At 40.1% G+C, this 27860-nt stretch overlaps 1 protein-coding gene and 1 long non-coding RNA gene across 2 annotated transcripts; both read right to left on the minus strand.

Moving 5' to 3' along the window:
- Nucleotides 1–3855, minus strand: LOC105006048. Its single transcript, XR_827367.3, has 3 exons — nucleotides 3555–3855; nucleotides 3410–3466; nucleotides 1–281 (listed from the first exon to the last, which is right to left on the minus strand). It is a non-coding gene; the product is annotated as an uncharacterized LOC105006048 (long non-coding RNA).
- An 18219-nt stretch (nucleotides 3856–22074) lies between these two features.
- On the minus strand, nucleotides 22075–27070 carry dusp12 (dual specificity phosphatase 12). Its single transcript, NM_001303917.1, is given in 9 exon segments — nucleotides 22075–22161; nucleotides 22164–22278; nucleotides 22410–22587; nucleotides 22937–23024; nucleotides 23716–23793; nucleotides 23795–23835; nucleotides 26241–26354; nucleotides 26441–26732; nucleotides 27030–27070. Coding segments are annotated over 8 exon segments (903 nt in total). The 5' UTR covers nucleotides 26695–26732; nucleotides 27030–27070; the 3' UTR covers nucleotides 22075–22126.
- Between the last annotated feature and the right edge of the window lie 790 nt (nucleotides 27071–27860).

Consider the following 27860-nt stretch of genomic DNA (forward strand, 5'->3'; position numbering starts at 1 on the left):
ATTTGTTTAGTTTAGCTAAATAAACTTTGGTCCTGACATTCAACCACAGAACTTTTTTTCCGAGAATAATTTCATGTGAAGAACTTGAATAGCAGCAACTCAATTTATGCTTTGTACCAATCACGTTTTCCCCCAGCTCATTCACTTAAGATGCTGGTGTTAGATCTAGAAGTGCTTGCTCTTGTGTTTTTTTCCTCCATTTAATTATTTTTCTCTCATGCTGTCTACTTGTGAGGTCCAGAGTAGTCTTAATTTTACCATTTTCCTTACGTTTCCGATACCTGGAAAAGGAAAAATGAATGAAAGGTGAAATGCAGTCCAGTAAGCACTGGCATAAATACAAACTTTGGACTATGATCAAAATTGCACACAATTGTTTATTTAGGAATTGTGTGTGTGTGTACGTGCACACACATGGACATGCATCTCTGTGTGTGATGTGTGTGAAAGTAATTCCATTCAAAAAGTGAAACTTGTATAATGTAAACATTCATTCCACACAGACTGATATATTTCGTGTTTATTTCTTTTAATTTTGATGATTATAACTGACAACTAATGAAAACCCAAAATTCAGTATCTCAGAAAATTAGAATATTGTGAAAAAGTTCAATATTGAAGACACCTGTTGCCACACTCTAATCAGCTAATTAACCCAAAACACCTGCAAAGGCCTTTAAATGGTCTCTCAGACTAGTTCTGTAGGCTACACAATCATGGGGAAGACTGCTGACTTGACAGCTGTCCAAAAGACGACCATTGACACCTTGCACTAGGAGGGCAAGACACAAAAGGTCATTGCTAAAGAGGCTGGCTGTTCACAGAGCTCTTTGTCCAAGCACATTAATAGAGAGGCGAAGGGAAGGAAAAGACGTGGTAGAAAAAAAAGTGTACAAGCAATAGGGATAACTGCACCCTGGAGAGGATTGTGAAACAAAACCCATTCAAAAATGTGTGGGAGATTCACAAAGAGTGGACTGCAGCTGGACTCAGTGCTTCAAGAACCACCACTCACAGACGTATGCAAGACATGGGTTTCAGCTGTCGCATTCCTTGTGTCAAGCCACTCTTGAACAAGACAGCGTCAGAAGCGTCTCGCCTAGGCTAAAGACAAAAAGGACTGGACTTTTCAGGCCAACATTTCTAAAAATATTTTTTCTGTATTGGTCTTAAGTAATATTCTAATTTTCGGGGATACTGATTTTTGGATTTTCATTAGTTGTCAGTTATAATCATCACAATTAAAATAAATAAACATTTAAAATATATCAGTCTGTGTGTAATGAATGAATATAATATACAAGTTTCACTTTTTGAATGGAATGACTGAAATAAATCAACTTTTTGATTATATTCTAATTATATGACCAGCACCTGTATATACAATTATGTCATCCTTCACGTTTGCGTGTGTGTATGTATACATGTATGCACATGTACTTGTGTTTCTGTGCGCGTGTCTGTGTGTGAGCGCAAGTGTTTGTGAAAACAATGAACCCAAGTTATATTATTTCCATATTATCACCCTGTCCCCTTCCTCTCTCTCTCTTCTCTTCTGTACTCCTCAAGTAACACTGGATTGCTGTATATTTTTTCCCTATGCTTTGCCAGCCTGTCTTTCGCTGATGCCCTTTTCTTTTCAACTGATGCTTACCTGTAACAAAATAGACAATAGCCATCCTGAATGTAAACTTTTGTAATAAGACACAGAAATACATAGTTTCGCAGTAAAACTATGACATTTATAGTAGGTGGCCTATACTGCATTCATACTGCTTTTTGTGGAAACACTACATAAAAATGAAAACATTATTGACCCCTTCTGGGGGGGTTGTAATAGCTATTTTGTTTACACAGTCTGTTCAAGAAATGTTTAAAGCAAATATCAAGTTACATAGAAATGAGCAAGAGATATAGTGCATGTCCCTCCTGCATTAACAATTTTTAATAGCTTCAAATACAGATGACATGGACCTCTAAAAGAACTTGCATTTTTGTTTACTGACCTTCCTTGTCAAGGGTACGCCCCTTAGATTTTCCATTTAAAATGTTGGTAAATTTACAGGAATTTATCTTTCGAAACCACTTTTATAGCACACTATCCATATGAGTAGAGATCTACAAACAAGTGTACTAACCACTCGCCAGAGAGTGATGGCAGCAGCACACCCTGAAGACGCACCTGTTGTCACTTAGTCATTAGTTCCGTATATATTCGTTCTGTTAGTCACAGTGCAGCATGGATTATTGTTTCTTGTTCAGAACGCTAGGTGTGTTTCCCTGCCACTAGATAAAGTATTGAACCATTTTCTCTTTGAGTTTTGTCTTCCGTTTTTTTGCACCTTCCTCATTTTTCCCCATACATTGAACATATTGAACATCTGAATAAAATCATGCAACTCACTATAGGGATGGATACATTTGAGAAAAGCGTTGCAAGTAAAATAATGCATTTGGATGCATAACTATGATAATGCGAAATGGACACCGACAGGAACGAAAATTATCATTAACAACGATCCCTGAAATCAAACTGGACAGAAAGAAAACGGTTTCTGGAGGAAGTTGTGTATGGACAGATGGAGAGTGTGGTACATACAAAGAGCAAAGACAAAAGATAGTTATGATGGCCAAGAGAGGGACAACAGTCGTAAGTCAGGAAAGGAGACAAAGGATAATATCAAAATGGATGAAGATGCATTTTGTTTGTCCACCTGGCCGAACGACAGCAGTCACAAGATGGAGTCTGTGTCCTTGGGACCCCGGAATCATGGACTATAAAAGTAACTGACGTGAGCTTTCATAATCATTGATTTAAGAGTCCTTAAATGTTTCCAAAAATATTTCCAAAAATGTGTCAGATCTAAACATAAGATGAAGTCTGGTCACTTCAAGGAAACCTGATCACTTAACTCGTTAATAGCCATGTTTATTAATTGAATATTACATGTAGTTTGAAAAAGCACTTTGATAGTATATAGCATGGTTTAATAGGCATTCAAGAGAGAGCCTATTATGTCCTGTCATGCATGAACATGTTTTAGTAGGTATTCAAGAAATAGCCTGTTTTGTTGTGCTTTATGTTCACTATGTAATTTTGAGACAAACGCACAGGGTTGCCAGGTCCCAGAAATATTTCCAACGCAAACGACAACTCAAAACCTGTCCAAATGGAATGAAAACTAGCCCAATTTTACCGTGTCCAATCAGATTAGACAACGGCGGATTCCTACAAAGGGCCTTAAAATAAATTGATATAGTATAGTTAAAGTTTATCTTTTGTCTTACCCAAATTCTTAATATCACACACTGTTTTTTTTTAACGCAATCTCGTACAATAAAGGTAAAAATGAGAATGTCATCTCTGATATTTTCGGACCCTATTCGAGGAGTACTAACTTGTACTTACATTTTCTCTTCTCAGCACTTCTCTCTGATGCTTTTCTCTCCAGATCTGCGGTTTGTTCTGTTACACACAAGTTTACAATTAACACAATGTTAAACTAAATAAACATATACTGGCTTTTATCAATATTATTACCAATATGCTTTACTGGGTAAACTTGAACGCTTGTCCCGCTTTTTCCAGAACTTTTCAAATTTTCTTCTTAGATGGTCTAACTGCGCAGCCTCATTTTGATTACAGCTTTGAACAGAACTATATACAATCTCAGGGCTGTTTTATTTTAGATATGTGTGCTCTCTTCCCCACCCTTCTCAGGTGGCGCTGAATAGATTCCAGCAGTAAAGAGAGAAAGCGTCCGTGGTGATGGTTTAAATTCATGGCAGCATATGTTTCTTCTTTGCATGTAAGCTTGAATCTTCATTATATTTAGCAAATAATTCTGCTCTAGCCTGTTTCGTAGCTTGTTCTTTATCAGTGACATTTGGGAAAATGAACGCTCAACTGCTGCATTGCTGAATGGTAGAGCAAGAAGACTCAATGCAAAATTACCAAGATCTTCAAAGTTTCTATCACCTGCAGTATCTGTGTATGCAGAAAACTTCTACCAGAAGTCCCCTGTTTTGCCATCTTCTGCATTATTCCATTCCAGAGTGTGAATTACTCTCCACTGTTGCTCTGCTTTTCCCTTGAAGAGGTGGAAAAAGGGAAGATCATCAATCCTTGGTTTACTTGACGACAGAAACATGAAATGTATCTAAAGAAATTGAGAGCCTTTAACTGTTTGATGTTATCTGGAAGTCTCTTCTAATTTCCTAAGATAACTCTAGCATGTAGTCCCTGCACGCTGCGTTTAATGTCCAGTTCAGCTAGGTCACTTATTCCATTGGCTTTCAAACAAAGCAAGACAGAACTGCACCCCAAAGTCTACAGCATCAAGTGGCAAAAGGTTCTCATCAGAAAAGTTAAACTCCATGATGTCTTGCCAGCTCTGGAATGTCTTCGGCAAACCTATGCGCTCAAGCAGGGACTGGTAAAATGTTAGAAGTTCCATTAGAAGTTTTGCAGGATCAGGTCTGTCAAGTTGAAAGATTTTATTAAGTATGTTTAACTCTGACACAATTGGTTGGAGGAATTTCAGGTATATCAGGTTAACATTGTCACTATATATTTGGGACAGCAGTTCCGCAGCATAGCACCTCTCACTGTCTTTTGTCAACTGAAAATGCAACTTAAGCTCCACATACTGTGAAAGGATCCGGTTGATGCATTCACTAATAGCGAGCCACCTAGTGTCAGACAGTTGCAGAATCTTCAGCGGGGCTTTCACCTACATTTATGGTTTTGTACAGTACAGAATATTTTGGAGACGCTGGGTGGCATTTGAAAAACCAACTGTAGGTCTAAGAAACCATGTACTAAAAATTTCTGGGGAGGACACTGACGGCTTTTGATGCACAGAGCTGAAGAGAATGGCACACACTTTATATAGACAATATGAGGATTGCGGTCACAGAATTTCTGTAGCACTGAATTATGTTGGCCACACATTGTGTTACAGCCATCAGTTGCAAGACAGATGCAATTCAGAATGGACAATTTGTTTTCATCTATGAATTTCAATAAAGCATTTGCTATGGTCAGCGAATCACCAGCTACTATTTTGAGCATTCCAGCAAAAGTGCTTATAATTCGAGAGAGCTTTTGCTGTAATATCTGATGATTATACACAGTAGTTTTTTGGTCGTGATATCAGTGCTCTCATTAACAATAAGTGAGTATGCTCCATTTCCTACATCCTCCAGGAGGTCTTCATGTACTACTGGTCCAATCACTGAATTAATTAGTGCTGTGCATTTCGTTCGATGCAAACTAATGCCTTTCTTTGAGATTTCTTCCACAACACCTCCTAAGTGGTCAACAGTTGAAGGTGCTTGAGTGACAAGCAACGTGGGCAGCCAGCTTCAACTCTGACTTTTTCACAGGTACATTATTTCTTAGAAAGGAACTGCCTGTGTCAAATAATGTTCTGGCATTTGAGAAAGGAGCAGCATTTTCTTTTTCAGTCGCAGCATGAGCTACCAGATCACCATGGTGAGCTCTTATTTCACATTTGCAATATTTACAAAAGGCTTTTCTATCATCGTTTGGAACGGTTCGAATCCACTCTTTTAAAGCCTTTCTCTGCCTCCCATTCTTTGCGATACTTCTTTCCATACTTTCCCCATTTACCTGACATTTTTGACATGCTACTTGTTCATCCACGGACAACCAAACCGACGCTTCTATAACTCTTTCATGTGACGTGATGACGAATCAAAAGCCGCACCATCTCGCAAGCAGCAGCGGTTGTTGCCAAATATTCATTCCCGGGATCAACACCCAGTAATAAAAGGTTCCTTTTCATTTTATCTTTGTCTACACCTTTATTTTTTTTTGCGGCCGCGGTACATTATAAATGTAACCCAAAAAAACGCAACCCGCAACTCCATATTTTTTCCCGCAACTCCTTTTTTAAAATAGCCCAATTGCGTCGGAAAACCACCACCCTGGCAACTATGCAAACGCATCTACTGCGTTGAGTTTTATTTTCCGCATGGTAATTTGCTTCCACGTGCTGAGCTGGTAGCTAGTACAAGCGGGGAAATTGAAACTGGTTGATAAATTAAACATTGGTACAATGATAATTTTCTAATCTTGTAAAACATAATCTCATGGTTTTCTTACAAAGGGTTAAAATATTGTTTTCTATCATAAACTGAATGAAGAATCCACATGGTTTAAGTATTTAAGAAAGACGCTGTGTCCCTTAAGGACTGAATTTGAATCCAATATAGTCATAGCCTATAAAAGAGGGCAAAACAGCTAAAGTGAGTTTATTCCCCACAATACAATTAGAAGACCTATTTTAAATGCTTAACTGAGTATGGTTAAATAATATAGTTTCTCTTTATTTGTGTTTACTTACTTACTGAAATAATACTTGGGTTTTAAAACCAACAAACTTGTTATTTGAGTAAAGAATAACATATCGTACTACGTACAGACTGAGGACTATGCATGAGGTTCGGTTTGGTTCTTGCTTTCGTTTGCAAATGTGGCCTGTTTGGATTTGTCCTTTGCTTTTGAGCCTGTCCTTGTCCTTATTGTTTCCACCTGTGCCTTGTTTGCTCCCTCGTTGTGTCCCTATTAAAGTTCCTCCTGCCCCAGTGTTTCTGGGTGGCCATTGTCGTTAGCTTGTGTTTGTTCCTGTTGCCTGTTCCTGCCATTTGTGCCCTTTTGTTTTTGTACTTTACTTTACTGTAAGTTCACTGAATCACTATTTTGCCATTTTGGACTCCTCTGCGCCTTTGTCATTCTACCCCTGGCCAAACTGTGAAACATGTCAGTACGGAAACATAAATTTCATATACATTGAACAATGCATTTGGTCTTTATTTCTGGCTCACTATATGTGGGTAAAGCTATGGGCTCCAGGAGGGGGGGCAGACCCCCTAGGATGACCCCAACCTTTCCCATTAAATCAGGGTTGCCTATTGCTAAGGGACATATTTGAGTGTTCAGACTTGTCCCACTCCAATACGAGCATATTCAGATTTGTGATTAAACATTAAGTGAAAGCTAAGTATATTTTCCTCTCAATAGATCTAGTCATCCCCCATTGTTGATGATAGAACAATCTTAATGTCAATAGAATCCTAGACATGGTCTAAGTATGCATAAATTGTGATTTAAAGTTTGGCTGACCACCACTATTTGGAATACAAATGAATACAAATTTGATAATTTCCTTAAATGTAGAAGGTCAATCAAGACAATGTTTGTCACAAGGTAGTTTAGCCATTGCCTGTGAAAATGCAAAATTTGGGTGCTGTAGATATGCTAATACAATCACTCTGGTGGTTGCAGCAGGTGAACCACTGGAACATGGGCTGGAGTTTTTCTCTCATAAAATTTAGATGAGCAGCTTATTCTCTAGGGGGCAAACCATTTATTTAATCAGGCATGTGCTAAGAAACTACAGGAGTTTATAAATGCATTATAGCCGACCTGTGGGTAGGTACTGAGGTAAGACAAATTTGTCAATAGGTTTTATGGTTTAAAATTCCTTTGCACAAGCGACCGTGTTGCACATTGTCTTTGTGTTTGTGAATGTTTGTGTTTTTAACATTTCCACTTTATTTTTTGATATACAGTGTGCAACTTTATTGAATTGTTTAGAATTGTTTTATTTCCCTTATTTATTTTGTATAAATAGTTGCACAAACAGGCCAGAACAAATTCCCTGTTTGATGTGAAATTTACCAGGCAATAAAACTTTTTCTGATCCTGATTATATATATTTTTAAAGGTCCTTTACACCAAACAGCATGCAAATCTGTTCAATGGCCTCTGAGGAGTTGCAAGTCGGGGGCGTTACTTAATATTGGGGTTCCTGAATGTTAAGTTACACCCCCTGATGTTCGCTATTGGTCAGTTTAAATGGGGGTTCCTGAATATTACGTTACACCCACTGATGTTCGCCATTGGTCAGTTTGGTGACATCCTGGTTTGACACACGTTTCAACGCTAGGTGTCATGTATGGGTATGACGTCATTACGTTGAGTGTACTAATGGATGAAGAGTAAACTAAAGTTACAACTTTATCTCAGAGTCCTTTTGATTTAATTCAATATCATTTAATTCAATATCAAGATATAACACTAGGTTCAAGCGGTTCAAGCACTGATATAGAAAACAAAAGTGTATTTGCTTTGACTACATGTTGAAAAAGCACTCCAGTCTGATTATGCTTGTACCAATTATGTAAAATAAAATGTTTTTTTCCAATAACATTTAATTGTATTTGGTTTCAGGATTAAAATTGTTTGATAACATACAACTGAAATATATTAATTTGAAGACTGGAGTGCCTCTAAAAAGGTTTTAAATGTTTTGGTTACAGTCAAGAATGAGACACTGGTGGTTTAGAAAGCTGCTGAGTGCAGTTATAATACAGACACATGCATACATACACATGCACAGTCATACTCACTATGCCTGCCATGGTCAGTTTTTCTTTGAGTAGCCATTGCTTGGTTATATGTGATACAGTAGAAGGCCATCAATAGGAGGTTGATGGTTGAGATTGCTGCTTATTGCAGTTAAAATATAGTTGATCTGAGCTCTTCATGTTACAAAGTGAAACAGGCCTCCCTTTTGCACAAGTTTATACAGTATTACCATTTATGTATTTTCCATAGATTCAACATATTAGACAAATGTGAATATGCTGTGTAAGGTACGTTGTGTGGTGGACCTGTGAGCAACAACTTCAGTGACAGCTAAACTTGAAGGTTCTGTGGGTTCTGCTGTGTAGATCTGACCAGTTTTCATACAAATCATTGTAATGGTTTCTCCTTCCTCTGACTTGCACTGTTCAATTTAACAGCAATGTTCTAGAAAGTTGAAATTGGTAACTGGAAGTGTGGAATTTTCTATAGCCTGTTGCAGAAAGGTGGCAAGTTTCAATTTGCATCATGTAGAGGTCAGGTCAACATCTGTTTACAGAGCAATAAATTTTTCCAGGGGTGCCTGGAACAAGCCATTTTTTTATTATATAGTAATGACGTGGTTATGGACTTAAAACATTGTTGGGAGGAATATAAGTGTTATATCTAATTTAATCCTAAAAGTTGATTCAATAGCATACATTACAAGTAGAACAGGTCCAAAAGAGCACAACATAATTGGAGTCGACACAGAATTTTTCCCCTTTCTTAGGGACCCTCACCACCAGTGCTGACCTCAGGCTATTGGACGGCTCAGTGAAGTCAGTCCCCAGTCCCCAGTCCCCGGTGTTGATCTGATGTTGCACCAGGTGAGTACAGCCTACATCCTGTTCATCCCAGGCGAAACTGTCCTTGAACTCAGTTAAAAGTTCTTAGCTGCTTTCGTTGTTCTGAGTTGAGGCCCTCGCTGTTCCTCCGACAACGCCAGCTGTTGTGTGCCCCACCACAATTTTTTTTCTTTCCCTTTTCCTTGAGTATTCTGTAGATGTATGGTAAGTGGGGGTCAGGTCTGTACGAACGCCTTCCCGTTTTCCTGAGGCTTGGTAGCGACAGGGCAGTCACGGACCAAGTGACCAGGCTGGCAACAAGGGGCCCAGAATGCCGACGGGGTGTTGTGATGAATGTGATGAAGAGATGGCACGGATTAGCTCTGTCGTTTCGGTCACCTACATCGGTTTTTCCTCTCTCACTGTGCATGATTCCGCAGTTCTTATCACCACTGAATCTCCTGTTCTCTTCCTGGCCGCCTCTCCCCAGATAACCTCATTCCCCCTTGCTACCTTGAACGCCTCCTGCATCAAACATGGTCTCCCCAGCTGGGTCTGTGCTCGGAGGTCAGGAGGAGCCAAAGCCAAGATGAAGCGTTTACGGGCTAGTTCATCCTGCACGGCCAGTGACATGTGACTGTAAGCTTGCCAGGTCCTCGATGTCATTAGCCAACTAACTAAGTTATTCTCCCATTAGTCTTTCTCTTCGGCCCAGTGCCTGAAGAATGAGTTCAGGATGTCTGTCACGACCATATACAGTGGGGCAAAAAAGTATTTAGTCAGCCACCAATTATGCAAGTTCTCCCACTTAAAAAGATGAGAGTGGCCTGTAATTTTCATCATAGGTACACTTCAACTATGAGAGACAAAATAAGAAAAAAATATCCAGAAAATCTATTTTTTTTAAAGTTAATTATTTGGTACATTTCTCTGTAAAATAACGGTGGGAGGACTTCCGGCGGTATTCCGAAGCGTATGGCCGCATAATCCCGCACTCCCGCTCGGTCGGAGTTTATTCCCCAATTTGAATAATAATAAGATTAGAATTTTTGATAATCAGTGATGGAAGGGGAAAAGTGCAGGAAAGGCAAGGGTAAGCAGTCTATGAGAGCGGAGAAGAGTGAGAAAATAACGACTGAGGGCGTCATGGCCGAGGATCAAGGAGAGCGTGATGGCGCACGTGGACAAAATGCTTTAACAGCCGTGGATATGGAAGTTAACATAACCGCCATCCGCACAGATATAAAGATGATGTCAACAGAGATGAAGACTGAACTGAGTAACTTTCGAGATAGAATCAGAGACGACTTGAAAAAGGAGCTGGCGGACATTCGAGAGGAAATTCATCAGAAGCTTAACGAGGTCGCAACCGATCTAAAAACGACTACTGATAGAGTGAGTGAGGCCGAGGCTCGGATAGCCGAAGCTGAAGAGTGGTCCGTGGACTTTAGAGAGGCACTGAGCCAGTCACTACGAGCTCAGGAAAGTTTGCAGTTAAAGCTTACAGACTTGGAAGCACGCTCAAGGCGTAACAATGTTCGCATTTATGGGATCCCGGAGGGAACTGAGGGAAACAATATCTTCCAATTCATAGAAAACTTTTTTAAAAAAGAGCTGGAATCCCTTGCTGATGTGGACCTTGGAATTCAACGATGCCACAGAGCGCTCGGTCCAAAACCGCCTAGAGAAGCGCAAGCCAGATCGGTAATTGTCTACTTTCAGCAGTTCAAAATTAAAGAGATGGTTCTTCATTCTGCGTGGAAGAAAAAGGAGATTTACCACAGCGACAGGAGGATCTATTTTGATCACGACTACCCTGCAGAAACGCTAGCTAAAAGGAAGGCGTATACGCAGATCAGGAGGGTTCTTAAAGAAAAAGGAATACGGTTTCATACACCGCCGCCAGCGAAACTGCGAGTCTTTTTTGACAGTGGATCGATTACTTATGACAACGCAGCGGAAGCAGCAGAGGACCTGAAGAAGAGGGGATTCACGATTGAGCGGGAGAACACTGCTGAGGCTGCGGAAAAAGCACGGAAGGTCTACTGGCAGCGATCAACAAACGCGAACACGGCAAATCGGCAGACCCGCCAAGAACGGATCAAGGAGAAGCTACAGAGTTTTCACCACCCAAGATAGATCTAACGTTAGAGCTATTAAGGTAATCGATGCGGGTGACAACAGACCGTTAACTGACTGCATTATAAGAGTAAAAAATGTAGAGTAAGTGAGGCCGCTGTCTGGTTATGGACACTATTGCTTTAATGACATTAGCTCCAAGGGACAAGGTTTAATGCCCTCAACGTGGGAGTAAAGACTAGGTTGAGTTACCTATGGTCATTTTTATTTAAGTTGTTTGTAACGTCCCCACAAGTCGTTTATTCTTTATTCATTATATTTTTCCTATTGAATTCCTATTGCTGATTCTTTAGTCCTGTCAAATTTAACTGATTAGAATCACCCTTAACCTTTAGTGAAAATATAGCTGACCGACAAGTACGGGTAATACATTTGTTTTTGACTTTTGTAAGTGCATATACAGTACATCCTTTAGTGTGCTATAGGTTGCACTGAAGGGGGGCTCTGGTGATTAGCTGCTGGACTTTCCCCCCCACATCACGAAGTAGTTATTACTTCACAATGGAGGTCTACCTGTGTTTTTTTATTTGCTCGTCTTTTTGTTGTTGTTGTTGTGTTCTGATTTTGTTATACAGTTCTAATATAGTTCAGGTTTGGTCACCAATAATGTGGTTGCGGTGGTCTAAATGCAATGTCAGGAATATAGGGTGATTACCCTTAATGTAAATGGTTTAAACAATCCAATTAAGAGAAGCAAGGCTATTGCAAAGATGAAAAAGGAAAAGTTACACATCATATTTTGGCAGGAGACTCATTTAAACAGTGCAGAACACGAAAAATTAAAAAAACTAGGGTTTAAGAATGTATTTTACTCATCCTATAAGAAAGGAAAGAGAAGAGGGGTAGCTATACTAATTTCTAATAGTGTACATTTTCAAGTGGTTTCTGAAATTTCTGATAAAGAGGGCCGTTATGTTTTAGTTAAGGGATTTTTAGATCAGAAAGAAGTTACACTAGTTAACGTGTATATAGCCCCTGAGCAGGGCAATTCCTGTATTAAAGAAATTTTTCAGTTAGTTGCTTCTGAATCCTCTGGGGTTTTAATATGTGGAGGAGACTGGAACACCCAAATACAGCCTAAACTCGATTCCTCTAATGCACTAAAGAGGTTAACTTCTAGAGCTAGTATAACAAAAAAACTTTTGATGGAGATGGGACTGATTGATGTGTGGAGGGACTTCCACCCAGCAGACAAGCAATTTACATTCTACTCTGCAAGTCAAGATGTTTACTCAAGAATTGACTATTTTTTTATTTGTAAATCAGACAGGCACAGAATTATAGATTGCAAGATAGGAGTCAGAGATATCGCTGTCTACTTGACCCTGCATTTAGATAATAAAAGGAAGGATATGTTGTGGCGACTTAATACAAGCATTTTAAATGATAGTGCATGTAAGGAATATGTCCAAAAAGAACTGGGGGATTATATGGATAACAACGATAACGGGGAAGTATCACCAAGCGTCCTGTGGGATGCTTTAAAATCAGTGATCAGGGGAAAACTCATAGCTCTCACATCATATAGAAAAAAGGAAAGAAGTAAAAAGCTGCTTGAACTACAAAACAATTTGAACCTTTTAGAGAGAGAACATGTTGAGAAGAAGAAACCATATATATTAAATCAAATAAACAATGTTAAAAAGAAAATAAATAAATTATACGAGGAAGAATTAGAGAAAAAAGCTAAATTTATTAAACAGAGATATTATGAAAATGGTCCTAAGACTTTGAAGCTGCTGGCATGGAGGTTAAGGAAGCAACAGGCTGAGAATACGATATATGAAATTAGGGATCCCAAAACCAGAAAGAATTGCCATAAGCAAGAAGATATTAATAATATTTTTGAAAATTACTATAAAACTCTATACAAGGAACCACATATAACCAGCTCAGAGGAAATACATTTATTTTTAGAATCACTTGACTTACCTTCCATAGGTGAAGTACAAAATAAAGCCCTAATGGCAGAGATCACAAAAGAAGAAATAGTAAAAGCAATTTCTAGATTAAAAGTTAATAAAGCAGATGGCTTTCCAGCCGAGTGGTATAAGGTTTTTAAAGACCAATTAGTTCCTATACTATTTAATTGCTTTAAATATACACTTAAAGGAGGTGAACCACCAAGAACATGGAGTGAGGCAATAATTTCAGTTATTCCTAAAGAGGGAAAAGACAAAAAGGAGTGTAGTTCATTTAGGCCAATTTCTGTATTAAACATGGATTATAAATTATATGCATCGATATTAGCTAAAAGACTGGAAGATATAATACCAGAATTAGTGGACTCAGACCAGACTGGATTTGTACGTGACAGACAGACACAAGATAATATTAGGCGGGTACTGCATGTAATTGATCATATCACTAAAGAAAACATCAGTGCAGTAGTAATTAGTTTAGACGCAGAGAAGGCATTTGACTCGGTTCGCTGGGAGTACCTGTATTTGGCATTGAGAAGATTTGGTTTTAAAGATGAGTTTATTAGATGTATCAAAATGTTGTATTCATCACCAAAGGCTAGAATAAGAATCAATGGGCATCTTACTCAGAGTATTAACCTGGAAAGAGGCTGCCGCCAGGGATGCCCTCTCAGCCCTGCCCTTTTTGCTTTATTTATTGAGCCCATAGCACAGTCAGTTAGAGATGAGCAGGAGATAAAAGGTATTACGTTTCAAGGCTTTGAGCAGAAGATTTGTCTGTACGCAGACAATGTTTTGTTGTTTGTTACTGCTCCAGAGGTTAGTATCCCTAGGTTGATGTCCATCTTAGAAAAATTCGGCACTTACTCGGGATATAAATTAAATGTTCAAAAAACACAAACCTTAAGTTATAACTACACCCCTCAGAATTATATACGAAGTAGATTAAAATTTAAGTGGAATTCATCAAGTATTAAGTACTTGGGGATTATAATAACAAAGGATATTTCTAAACTGCTTGATAGCAATTATGGTCCTATAAGTAAGAACATTAAATCGGACATAGATAGGTGGTCCCAAGTGCCCCTAGAGATGCATAACAGGATAGATACAGTTAAAATGAACATTCTCCCCCGACTCTTATATCTCTTCCAATCCCTACCAGTCGAGGTGCCTTTAAAACAATTTAATGAATGGGATAAATGGATTTCAAGATTCGTATGGGGGGGGTAGGAGGCCAAGAATTCAATTCAAAACATTGCAGCTACCGAAAGAGAAGGGGGGCAGATCACTGCCATGTTTAATAGACTATTTCAAAGCAGCCCAGCTAAGACCTTTAGCATGCTGCTGTAACCCAGAGTATACAGCAAAGTGGAAGGACTTGGAGACCTCTCAGCTGTCTGTACCATTGCAATCAGTGCTGGGTAGCAAACCTTTATATGAACAGTATTCTAAAAGGTTGAATCAATGGACTAAGGTTCCTTTAAGGATCTGGTTTAAAGAATGCAAATCTCCGTTACTTGAAAGACAATCTAGATTACTAAAATGGATTGCTTTTGACCCCGACTTTAAACCAGCAAGGGCTGATGGGAGGTTTCAGCTCTGGTATAGGCTTGGCATCACATCTTTTAGCTCGATTTCATCAAAAGGAGAATTAGATAGCTTTCAGGAAATTTCAGATAATTATGGTTTGGGAAAACTTGATTTTTTTAGGTACTTACAAACTCGGACTTATTTTAATAAAGAAATACGATACATGGAGAAGCATGACACCAATTTAATTGATCTATTTATCGACATGTACAAAAATAAAGATAATAGGAAACTTGTCTCAAAATTATATCTAGCCATTCAATTCATTAAAAAGCATTCAACAAATAAGATTAGATTAAAATGGGAAAAAGAATCTGGTCTAGGTATTTCCGAGGAAGACTGGCTGAATATCTGTTCTGTACAGGCGACTTCTACCAGCTCGGGTATGTGGAGAGAATTCTGTTGGCGGAATCTTGTTAGATACTTTGTAACCCCCAAGTTAAAAGCTATTCAGTCCTGCGAGAAGGGAAGTGGTCTATGTTGGAGGAAATGTGGGGAACAGCTGGCAGACCATTTTCATGTATTCTGGAGCTGCCCAGCCATTCAGTCATATTGGCAGGAGGTAATACAAGTAATACATTTAATTTTCGGTGATGGGATTGACTGCTCATTTTATACAATTTACCTGGGCAACTTAGCAGCTCATTTGATGAAGAAAGACAAGTACCTTTTAAAGATATTATTAGCAACAAGCAAGAAAGCTGTAACACGAAAGTGGTTACAATCTGAACCCCCAACAAAGGCTGAATGGCTGGACATTATGACCAGTGTCCAAGATATGGAGAGGATGACTTTCGCTTTAAATTTACAGATGAACAAGTATTTACAGTATTGGGATAAATGGATTGTGTTTATGACTTTATGACTTGTTTAATGTAATAATGCATAAGTGACCAAACGATTGTTCTGTTTTGTTTAGATGTGTTTGTATGTTGTTATGACTGTTTTGTTTTGGTTTTGTTTTGTTTATTTTCAAAAGAAAAATAATAAAAAATTAAGTATAAAAAAAAAAAAAATAACAGTGGGAGCAATTAGACCACTGATAATCTCCCTCGATCCGGGGCTCCACGCAAGATCCCACCCTGTGGGGTCAAAATGATCACAAGAACAGTGAGCAAAAAATCCCAGAACCACATGGGGGGACCTAGTGAATGACCTGCAGAGAGCTGAGACCAAAGTAACAAAGGCTACCATCAGTAACACATTACGCCGCCAGGGACTCAAATCCTGCAGTGCCAGACGTGTCTCCCTGCTTAAGCCAGTACATGTCCAGGCCCGTCTGAGGATTGCTAGAGAGTCATATGGTCAGATGAAACCAAAATATAACTTTTGGGTAAAAACTCAACTCGTCATGTTTGGAGGAGAAAGAATGCTGAGTTGCATCCAAAGAACACTATACCTACTGTGAAGCATGGGGGTGGAAACATCATGCTTTGGGGCTGTTTTTCTGCAAAGGGACCAGGACTACTGATCCGTGTAAAGAAAAGAATGAATGGGGCCATGTGTCAGGAGATTTTGAGAGAAAACCTCCTTCCATCAGCAAGGGCATTGAAGATGAAACGTGACTGGGTCTTTCAGCATGACAATGATCCCAAACACACCGCCCGGACAATGAAGGAGTGGCTTCGTAAGAAGCATTTCAAGGTCCTGGAGTGGCCTAGCCAGTCACAAGATCTCAACCCCATAGAAAATCTGTGTTGCCCAGCGACAGCCCCGAAACATCACTGCTCTAGAGGAGATCTGCATGGAGGAATGGGCCAAAATACTAGCAACAGTGTGTGAAAACATTTTGAAGACTTACAGAAAACGTTTGACCTCTGTCATTGCCAAAAAGGGGATATAACAAAGTATTGAGATGAACTTTTGTTATTGACCAAATATATATTTTCCACCATAATTTACAAATAAATTCATAGAAAATCATACAATGTGATTTTCTGGATTTTCTTTTCTCATTTTGTCTCTCATAGTTGAAGTGTAATGAAAATTACAGGCCTCTCTCATCTTTTTAAGTTGGAGAACTTGCACAATTGGTGGCTGACTAAATACTTTCTTGCCCCACTGTATCCTAGTGAGTGTCCCCACTAGCGCCCTATAGTCACGTCTTTGCCCCGGGCTACGCAATATCAGGCAAGCTACGGCTTCTCCAGAGAGCACATCGCTAACTGCAGCATTCTCTGCTCTTCCTTCTAGCCAACTCAGTCTGCTAAAAGTTCGAATTGGGCCACGAAAGCTTCGAAGTTGGCATCGCCAGAGAACTTTGGTGTCTGCAAACTACGATTAGACACCGGGTACTCTGCAGCGCCATCTTTGTTGACATTGACATGGGGATGCCTCTTGCCGAGGCGTGATGTCAAAATTGGATCCTTCATAGATGAGAGCAGCTATACGTCACTTTCCTCTCGTCCGAACGACCACACCCCCTTTTAGGGGACAGCTAGCGCTGTAAAAGTGTAGTACTGGTACCATGCCTAAAAGCTGCTGCGCTGTGTTTTGCCTGTCGAATAAGAGAATAAAACACTAGTTTACGCTTTTCTGTACTTCCCATTAAAGTGAAGGACAGCAAAAGAAGAGATCTGTGGCTTCAGACCATCCGCAGAAAGGGTGAAAATGCTCTACTATGGGACCCGTCCTGTCAACACGTTTATGGCTGTAGCAAATACTTCATCACGTTAGTTAATGATGCTAAAGTCAACAATTGTAATGTTACAAGTCAAAAAGTGAATGTTGATGCTGCATTGAAAAGGCAGTACATAGAACATTCTGAAAATTCACTTCCCCTGAAGTAATTTTATGTCATGATTATTGTCATAATAATCCCAATTCAAAGTGTCTAAATGCTGCAAGATTGAATGTATAGCACTTCTTTTTGCATGTAATGACGCAAAACGACCAGCAGGTGGCAGCACTAGATCGCTAGTTACGTTTGGACTTATATATTTTATAAACTCAGAAAAATTACCAACTTCTTCCTAAAAACTCAAGAACACCCCCATACTATGTGGACTAAATATTTATTTTTATATCATATTTATAATACAAACGATGTATTATGGTTCCAAACATCATATATAGTGATGTACACCCTTGTAATCCCTATTCTTGTCTACACATTAGCCTTTCTAAGATGCATGGTCAATGTCGTTGCCTGGTGAAAAGTCCCCATTAGCAACCCAAACAATACACAAACAACCCAAATTATACACGGACAACCCAAATTATACACGGAACGCTTCACGAAAGTGGCTACAAATAATATACCATTGGAATCGAACGATTATGGCGATTCTATTTTTCTGAATATTTATGCAAATGAGCACTGTCCGCGGAACCGCGGATGTCGACTTTGTATGGCTAAATCTGTCATGTCCTGGCTATGCCTCTAGCCATCTCTGCACTGGACTAGGGCCATAGTCAGGACAGGACGGAAGTTGGTACCTCTAGCCACCTCCGATCCTTTTGGTCTCCCCAACTGGAGGCAGGTGTAGATCGTTGCCTCCAGTTGGGGACCCTATTTATTTTCTCTGTGTGGCCACACCCGTTGTGGTTCATTTTGGTTTTGTTTTTCCACTGGATGCTGTTTTGGTTGATACTTTCTTCAAACAGTGGTACAGGAAGAAGTCCTCAGCATTCAAGTAGGCCATGTTCTTTATACAGGACAATGCTCCATCACATGCATCCAAGTACTCCACTGCTTGGCTAGCAAGCAAGGGCCTCAAAGATGCTTGAATAATGTCCTTACCTGACTTGGACCCTTCTCAAACATGAGATTTACAGTGAGGGAAGACAATACACCTCTTTGAACTGCATTTGGGAGGCTGTGGTTGCTAAAGATGAACAGATCAAGAAACTGACAGACTGCATGGATGGAAGGCTCAGTTATTGAAAAGAAAGGTGGCTATATCGGCTATTAGAGGCTCCTCTGGCATGGTATGGGCTAATGGAGGCAGCTTTGACCTTTGCTGTTGTGTTGTAGCGGGGCGCTGAGCTCTGACAGAGAAATAAGGTCCTCATGTCCTGTTGGTGGGAACAAGGTGACACCACCGGAGATGGACGTTCCCTGTGGCTCTAGCCCTGGCAATGCCCGCATCCTCCACTAGTGTAACTGGGAGAGACACAGCGATTGCACACAAGGTATGTTCAGGGCCCTTGTGGGGGTTTTATTAGCTAAAAGCGAGAAGGGTCAGTGGAACGAGGTGATAGAAATCAAATTCAAAAGACAAACCCCTTTTACGGGGAATGTGGCTGTGTCTCTGGGGGTGGCCTCTGTGATTGTAATTCCATCAATAGGAACTCTCAAAGGAGTAAGTAGAGAGACAAAATTCTCTTGGCATAATTAGCAGTTTATTTGCAAATAGACTCGTCAAAAATGTACAGAATAACCCTCTGAGGAAAATACATGAACAGTCTGTATTTATTACAGTTAAGAGGGGTGTGGTTAGTTACTGCCTAGCTGTCCTTATTTCACATAGGTTTTACCCAAAAGGGCAGGCTGTCCCCCCAACCATTATTCTTCCTGCCCTAGGTGTTTACCGTCAAGGGGGTAGGGGAACATCATAAAAGGCAGTCAAACCACATTCCTGAAGAACAAAGGACAGATACCCTTATTGGTTTGGGCAGATTAACAGATGGTCAAAGGTCCATAATGATCCACTGCAGACCATGTCAGAAACAAATATCAGAGTTACACACCAGGCAGTAGTAAAGCAGACATTTCTCAAATGTACGCACCAACGGAAACACCTAGACACCTCTCCTGACACCCCTGAGACCACCATGTCAACACCCTCTGCGACCAGGAAATCGTTGGGTCGTGACCTGACAACCACGGAAGTCCCAACACCACAGGGAAAGTAGAAGAATGAATAATGTGAAATTCAATCTGTTCTGTATGGGCGTGCTGGATATTCATAGTGAGGGGCACCGTGACGTTCTCAACTAGACCAGTACCCAGTGGTTTGTTGTCCAAGCCTGTAATGGACCTAGGCCTAGACAACAGCACCAGGGGAATGCGCAACCTCTGGGCATAACCGCTGTCCATAAAATTCCCAGCTGCACCTGAGTCTACGAGCGCCTTACACTGAGAATTAGCAAGGAAATCAGGGAAGGCCACCAAAAGTGTCATGTGATTCGCAGAGAGCCCTGACAGTGTGTGTGGTCTACTCACCTGACTCGGTGTAGGGGCAAAGGCCTGCATGCTCCTCGTCCCCTGCCTGAGGTGCCACAAGATGCTCACCAACCTCCCTGCCATCGGGCGGATGATCGAAAACGGCCGAAAGAGCAGACAATTTACTCGTAATGGGCCAACTCCGGCCCGTTAGCGGACCAGACGGAGTTGGCCCAGTCCAACGCCTTGCCCCTCAGACAGGAGACAAGGGCTGAGACCTTCTCCCTATCCCCCGGGTGAGGGTTGAGGGAGGCGAAATTAAGCCCCAGCTGCAGCATGAACCCGGAACAGTGTGCTGCGTCTCCGTGGAAACCCTGGGGAAGGCTCAGCTGTATGGTCCTTGTCTGCGACGGTGGAGACAACGATAAGGGTTGATCGCTGGTGGCACCTGCTCGGCCGGCATCCTCGCCTCCAACCGCCGCATTGCCTGGACCATGTTGTTCATGGCCTCCCCCAGGGAGGCAATCATGTCCCCGTGCTGTCGGAGCTGGTTGCTCCCTGCTGACTCCATTGTCGGTGAGGTATTCTGTCACAAGGGGTGTCGTCGTGGTGTGCGTAGAATTAAATGAGCCAAACACAGGGAGGCGGTTAACATATCTTTGTATTATATCTCTTGAATGGCACACAATAAACAAGCGCAAAAACAAGCGTGCAAAGCTTCTCCAGTACAACACCAGACATATAACAATACCTCACAAAAACGCCCAGGAACACAGGGACTAATATAGGCAACCTAATGAGGGAATGGACACCAGGTGCATGCAATAACAAGACATGACAGTGCTGTGGGAGGAGGAGCAGCGTGACTAGAAGGCCGGCTATGACGTACGCCAAACCGGGGGCGAGGGCGTGCGTCTCCCACGTGAGTCCTCGTTACAACACTATCGAGATTCTGACAGTCTGAGTCGTTTGTTGAAGTGTTGGTTGACTGAGGTTGAATTACAATTGTAAGAAGTCAACTTAATAAAAAGTCAAGATGAGTCAAAGCAACCCCATCATAAAGTCTATTTTGAAGTTTGTGGATCACAAGTGAAGTTTGTGCTGCCACTGTATGCTCTCCAACCTTACTTCTATTCTGTATACATGTGTAGCTGAAAATGTCCTCAATGCAACAGTATTACTGACTTTTTGAGATGCTGGCTAAACTTGAGAATAACAAGCTTATTAAATAGTGGCAAGTCGTATCCATTACTAAGTAGGTAATTTGAATTTAATTGTGTACTTGAATGACGTACTATGTGCATCACATCCAAATTCATAAATCAACATAGCGAGTGAAGGAAAATGGCTCCAAAAAATATATGTTTGAGCATACAATAAAGCTCAGGAGGGAGGGGAAAACATTGGTTAGACAGGCAGACCAAGAGATCTATTCAGAAGTAGCTGGGCAGAGTCAATATAACGACTAAATTAAGCAAGATTTACTTTTGTATTTCCGAAAATACTCCACTCCCTGACAGGACCATTGACACCACACCACTCAAGCTACTCCTGTACTGAACTGTCATTATCCATCAGTGGAAAAACCCATAAAGACCCATTCTGTATAAAAAAAACAGCAAATGAAATACTATTATTAGTATAAAAAATATCTATACAATTTTATAAATGTAAAAACAAATTTACATCTAAAACGAGGTAGGCTGGAACAGATGACCAATTAAAATTGTAATACCAACCTGGTTGATGCTTAAGCCATTAGGCTAACCTTAGTTGTAATAATAAAAGTCTCCTACAAGGGCAATCTTCTCCACCCCCAACGCATTCCACATCCTTCTAGAAACCATAGCAGGTGGAACAAAACTCTGTACATAATTTAAATTAGCATGCTAGCCAAGTTAAAAGACGGTCAATCCAGCAAATCCATGGACTACCACCAGATAATATAGCTCATCCATTAACATATTAAAATACATTCAAAATAATTGCAACAGAAAACAGTAAGTATATGGCTTCCTCACAGTGCCATAGTTACCATGGAAATATTCATAAAACATTCAATAGTAGCATGGAAAGATGGAGACAGTTATGGAAATATTAATTTTATTATTTTTAGGAAATAATTTTATCCAATTGTATATTTTCATGATTTGAAAGTAGCTATACTAATGTGTTTGATTCATCCACTCTGTTTTTATGCATCTGAAAAGCAGGAGTCACCCATCGACCACAGGAACACTGCTCCCCACACCAGTTAAACGATCCCAGCTTGGAGCTACACTTAGGGCACAGGAGCTGAAAAATGCAAGTAATGTGAAAATGCTGAGTTGGTGATTCTTAAAGGTGGTCATTAAGCAGTCCCCAATAACATTTTATTTTTTTTGATTTAATAAATTAACATTTCAGAATATTCCATGTATGCTTACCTGTCCATTCATCACCCCCAAAAAGGCTTGTTCCATCCACTGGACTGGTTCAGTAAAGTAGGAGGTACACTGGGTTTCGTACCCCCTCTGTTGATTACTCAACTTCTTATGGCCAAATGCAGTTGGCCCATGGCCAACTGGGTGACTAAGGATACTGGAACCATTAAATAATGTCCGTCTAGAGAGAGAAAAAAAAAGGGTTGCTGGAGAGGGGGAATATAAAAATAATTTGTGTTGCATTCATTTTTACACTTCAGCATTTGACACAGTCTCAGGGGGAATGGAGATCAAAGGTGAATGAATTGGGAGTCAAGGGTGATTCAATTGGGAGTCTATGGAAATTAATGGGAGTCAGTGGGGAAGAATGGGAGTATATAGAGAATGAATGACAATGAATAAAGAGTAAATGGGTGCCATGGTAGTCCCGGAAGGAAAAGCAACCCATCCATTTCCGCTTGTGGATATATTTAATGCTTGTATTTATGCCAGTAGCATGGTAAAAAATAACATATTATTTAATTGCCTACCGACACATTTTACACCTGTACGCCACTTCAGAACAGGTACTTAAGGAGGGATCCGCAGCAAACATCTCCTTGGGAACATTCCGAAGCTCTGTGTCAAGTATAAACAACAAACTTAAGAGTGTGTCTTTAAGTTAAATAGAGTAATGTGCCCTGGTATAGTCAAACTACAGAGGTTAGGACAAACTACTCCCCCGGGTAGGGCCACAGTGTCGCCGGACCCCCCCCGTCTTAGCTCCTAGGTCTTACGCAGCTATATTATTGTGCTGGGGGTTTGGGTCAGTTCTTCTTCCCCACAAAGTTCTCCTTCTCCACTATAAATCGTTGTTGATATGATGAATGCATTTTCTGAATTTTCCCAGTCTTCTCCCATTTTAAACTTTAGGAGGACATGAGGTCCTGGTCCACATCTGTGGAGTACCTGGTTTGGGGGGCCCGTTGCTGTCCCGGTCCTTGTCCATCTGGTCATACTTCTGACCTAGTCTAATTTTAAATAGACTCTGGATTTAGCCCAGATACATTTATTAATTTTTCCAATTGGACTCTTTATATCTCACCCGGCACAGCCAGAAGAGGACTGGTCACCCCTCTGAGCCTGGGTCCTGTCTAGGTTTCTTCCTAAAATTCAGCCTTCTTAGGGAGTTTTTCCTAGCCACTGAAATTCAACACTACTGTTGTTAGCTCCTTGGGGTTAAAGGCCGTGTGTCTCTGTAAAGCACTTTGTGAAAACTACTGTTGTAAAAAGGGCTTTATAAATACATTTGATTGATTGAAGGACTTACCTGGGTATTTCTCCGTGAGTTTAAGAAGTCTATACTCCTTGTACTGGGGGCTGGTGACATCTACTTCACAACCCAATGAACTCATACAGTGCTAACTGATCCACAAACCCCTCATTCATCCTAAACATGAACACAATGTTTTACAATAAACATTAACTACTAGGACAACAGTACTACCATTTGAGTCAACCAATACAACTGATCAGCCATAACATTATGACCACTGAGAGGTGAAGTGAATAACACTGGTAATCTCGTCATCATGGCACCGGTCATTGGGTGGGAAGCATAAGGATTTGAGTAACTTTGACAAGGACCAAATTGTGATGGCTAGACTGGGTCAGAGAATCTCCAAAACTCCCACCCTTGTGGGGTGTTCCTGGTCTACAGTAGTCAGTTCTAGGGGTGCATGATATATTGACGCAATACAGTTATCGCAATATCACATGCAATATCAAAATCGAAAATGTATTTTGTGGTGCGTCCATTGGCTGTGTGTTCGATTTAAGTGGCTTGAAACCACTATATAATAATCATGTTTCATTGGCCAGTTGCCCTGTCACACGCAAGTTGTGATGCGCACAGGTCCACAACACGAACATACCCTATGGAGCATACCACGTGATGTGTGCACACTTCAACAGCGTGTTAGTGAAGAGAGATAGAAACAGCAAAATGAGTCAGAGGGTTGAAAGAAAAGAAAGGACAGAAAGAGAGAGAGAAAGCAAAGCAAGTCAGAAGAGCAAAAGAAATAGAAAGAACAGAAAAGTAAGAAGATGTGTGGCTCAGGGAGACAACAAAACAAAAAGATCAAAGAGAAACGTTAGGACCAAAATGTTACGTGATAGTCTGTAACAGTAATTTTGATCCACGTCATAAAAAACATTACATCAGGGGGGTTGCGGTTGGTGGGTGTCCCTTTGGTTTTTCCTAGCCACTGAAATTCAACACTACTGTTGTTTGCTCCTTGGGGTTTAAGGCCGGGTGTCTCTGTAAAGCACTTTGTGACAACTGCTGTTGTAAAAAGCGCTTTATAAATACATTTTGATTGATTTGATTGATTACAAAATTATAATCCAAAATAAATATAAACATCATGGAGTCAGGAATTTAGGACACTGAGCGATAAATAATGAATTACTGCCCAGTATTTGCTATAAAGGCAAAGCTTCTAAAATGCCTTTGCACTAGATTTGAGATTTAATGAATAGAAAAAAAAACTAATTATGTATGCGCTGCCAAGAAATACAATAGCCACCTTCACATAGGCTGAAACACCAGATTCTTCTAGCAAAATTAATTCTAACAGAATTCAGGTTGCCTACAAAGCTTTGTGTAGCTAGTTTGCAGTTTGTCTTCATGCATTTGTTTTTATTGTTTTTACTTTTAATGTTGATAAATCCAATATCAGTAATTGGCCCTGTTTGAGAGTTGACAAGGGTTCCTCTACAGTAGTGACTTTACTGTAGAGGCATATACTAAGAAAAACTTTAGATTCAACTGTACTTTTATTGAATGTACAAGTACAGTAAAATGAAATGCAGTAAGCATCAAACAGAAGTGCAAACAGAAAAGGGCAGAAAATATACAAGAATTAAGTATAATGTACGTACAAGTGGGATGTATAGATGTGCAATAAAGGGAAATACAAGTGCAAATGGCAGTCCTGAACCCCAATTTGCCATGTGCATCTGGTACAACATGTCCTGTTCTGTAGACATGGCCTTTATTTATTTATGTTGTACCAGTCCAATATGACTGTCATTTGAAATAAAACTTTGTGTTGTAAGAAAACATGTTGTTTTCATAGGTTCTGAATATATTTCGATGGGTTTTCCTATAACATTTGTGTTTTTATACATCTTTAAGAATATCTAAATGAATTTTGATATCGCAATATTTTCCATCACATTGATGGCCAGGTGTGTTTTGCGCCGCTTACTTGGAGAACATATAGCACCAGGATGCCATATGGGAAGGAGGCAAGCCAGCGGAGGTAGTATGAGGATTTGGGCAATGTTCTGCTGGGAAACCTTGGGTCCTGCCATTCATTTGGATGTTACACTGACATGTACCACCTATTTAAGCATTATGGCAGACCATGTGCACTCTTTCATGGCAATGGTATTCCCTGATGGCATTGTCCTCTTTCAGCAGGATAAGGTGGCCTGCCACAAAGCAAAAATGGTTCAGGAATGGTTTGAGGAACACAACGAGTTCAAGGTGTTGACTTGGCCTCCAAATTCCCCAGATCTCAATCCAATTGAGCAAGTCTAATCCATGGAGGCCCCACCTTGCAATTTACGTGACTTAAAGGATCTCTGGCTAACTTCTTGGTGCCAGATACCACAGCACACCTTCAGAGGTCTAGTGGAGTCCATGCCTGGAGGGTCAGGGCTGTTTTGGTGGCAAAACGGGGACCTACACCATATTAGGCAGGTGGTCATAATGATATGGCTGATCGGTATATAGTCCCACAATGGACATTGTAAACCTTATAATAAAACAACATATTTCCAGCTTACTTTACATCAGGTTTAAGCTGCTGAAGTTTGGCGCATGCATCCACAAAATTCATTTTGTGACATTTCATCAGGTAAGCAGTCACCACCGCTGCACTCCGACTTTGCCCAACGTGACTGGAAACACAATACATGTCAAATGCATTTGATTCATCATGATATGCATTAATTAATCAACTGAATATTTGCTAGGACTCACACACCAATGCACAAGGACAGCTTTTGATTCCTCACTAGCATCACATATGAAGCTTATGCAGTCGTCAAAGTGGCTAAGTAGGTCTGTTTTAGATTCGTCCAGGGCATGGATATACTTCATCCTAAATGACTCATCAGGTACAGCTGGCTGCTCTGAGTCCACAGTGAGTATGTGGGTGATGCCAGCATTAATCAGATCCTGGGCATCGTTAAGGTCAGATGCCGCCCCGATGTACACTCCTGCATCTACTCGAATCATCGATGGTCAATCACTATTTATTAAGGGTAGTAGAAGACCTGTAAATAAAACGTGAGGTAAGAAATAAGTTATTCCTTAGTTAAAGAAATAACATTTATTATTTTGACTATAGCCTAAATGCTTCTTGTCTGAATATCAGAATATAACATTTACTATACAGCTAACATGCAATTTTCTATCAACACATTCTATCTACGTCCTTTCTGATAATAATCTTCAAACAACAAGGTTCACTAGCAAAAATGGCTACAATTGTATAAAACTACTGTAACTTCACATGTTAATCATAGCAGGCTACCAGTCTCAAGTTTGTATGTAGCTAAATAGCAAACGACTTGTTTGAATGTCTGTCGTTGCGTCTTACCAACTAAAGATCTGCGTCTTGTGAGCAACATTAAAGAAACACTTCCGGGTCACGAAAATCTGGAAAATTTTCAAAATAAAGAGACGAACGAATTACTTAAAAAGGTGAGATAAATTGAGAACATGTACCTCTCAAACTTGACAATTTTCAAATATGATCATATTTAAGAGTAATTTCGATAAAAAGTGGGTGTTAAAACACGTTCCAAGGGTAAAATTCTGACAATGCCAATGACAGAATATGGAATACATATTGCCTCATAACTAATAAACTATTGAATATTCCACAGAGAAAGCAGTGTAGGAAATGTCCAGGAGAATGTGTAGAGTAAGACAAACCTGTCTAATCATGGGGAACAGTGTGCTACATCTAGCAACACAATATTTCCACACCCCCTTTTTCCACAATGTAACTTAATGGAGATGAAATACATATTGACTCATACAGAAAAAATTATTCTATACGCCGCAGTGAATGTATTGTAGGAAATGTTCAGGAAACTCTATAGAATGATATATGCAAAGAAATCAAGGGGCACTCTGTATTTGCAATTGTTGCTGGTGTTTTACTCCGCCCACCTCATTGGCCATAATGTAACTAAATGCATATGAAATATATATTGGCCTACAAAAAAAAAATATATTGTATACGCCGTGGTGAATGTATTGTAGGAAATGTTCAGGAGAGTGGATAGAGTAATTATATGCAAAAAAAATCAAGGGGCACTTTGTATTTGCAATTGTTGCTGGTGTTTTACTCCACCCATTCCATTGGCCACAATGCAACTCAATGGATATGAAAT

The sequence above is a fragment of the Esox lucius genome, chromosome 3, assembly GCF_011004845.1.
Source record: "Esox lucius isolate fEsoLuc1 chromosome 3, fEsoLuc1.pri, whole genome shotgun sequence".
In the NCBI taxonomy this organism is placed as follows: Eukaryota; Metazoa; Chordata; class Actinopteri; order Esociformes; family Esocidae; genus Esox; species Esox lucius.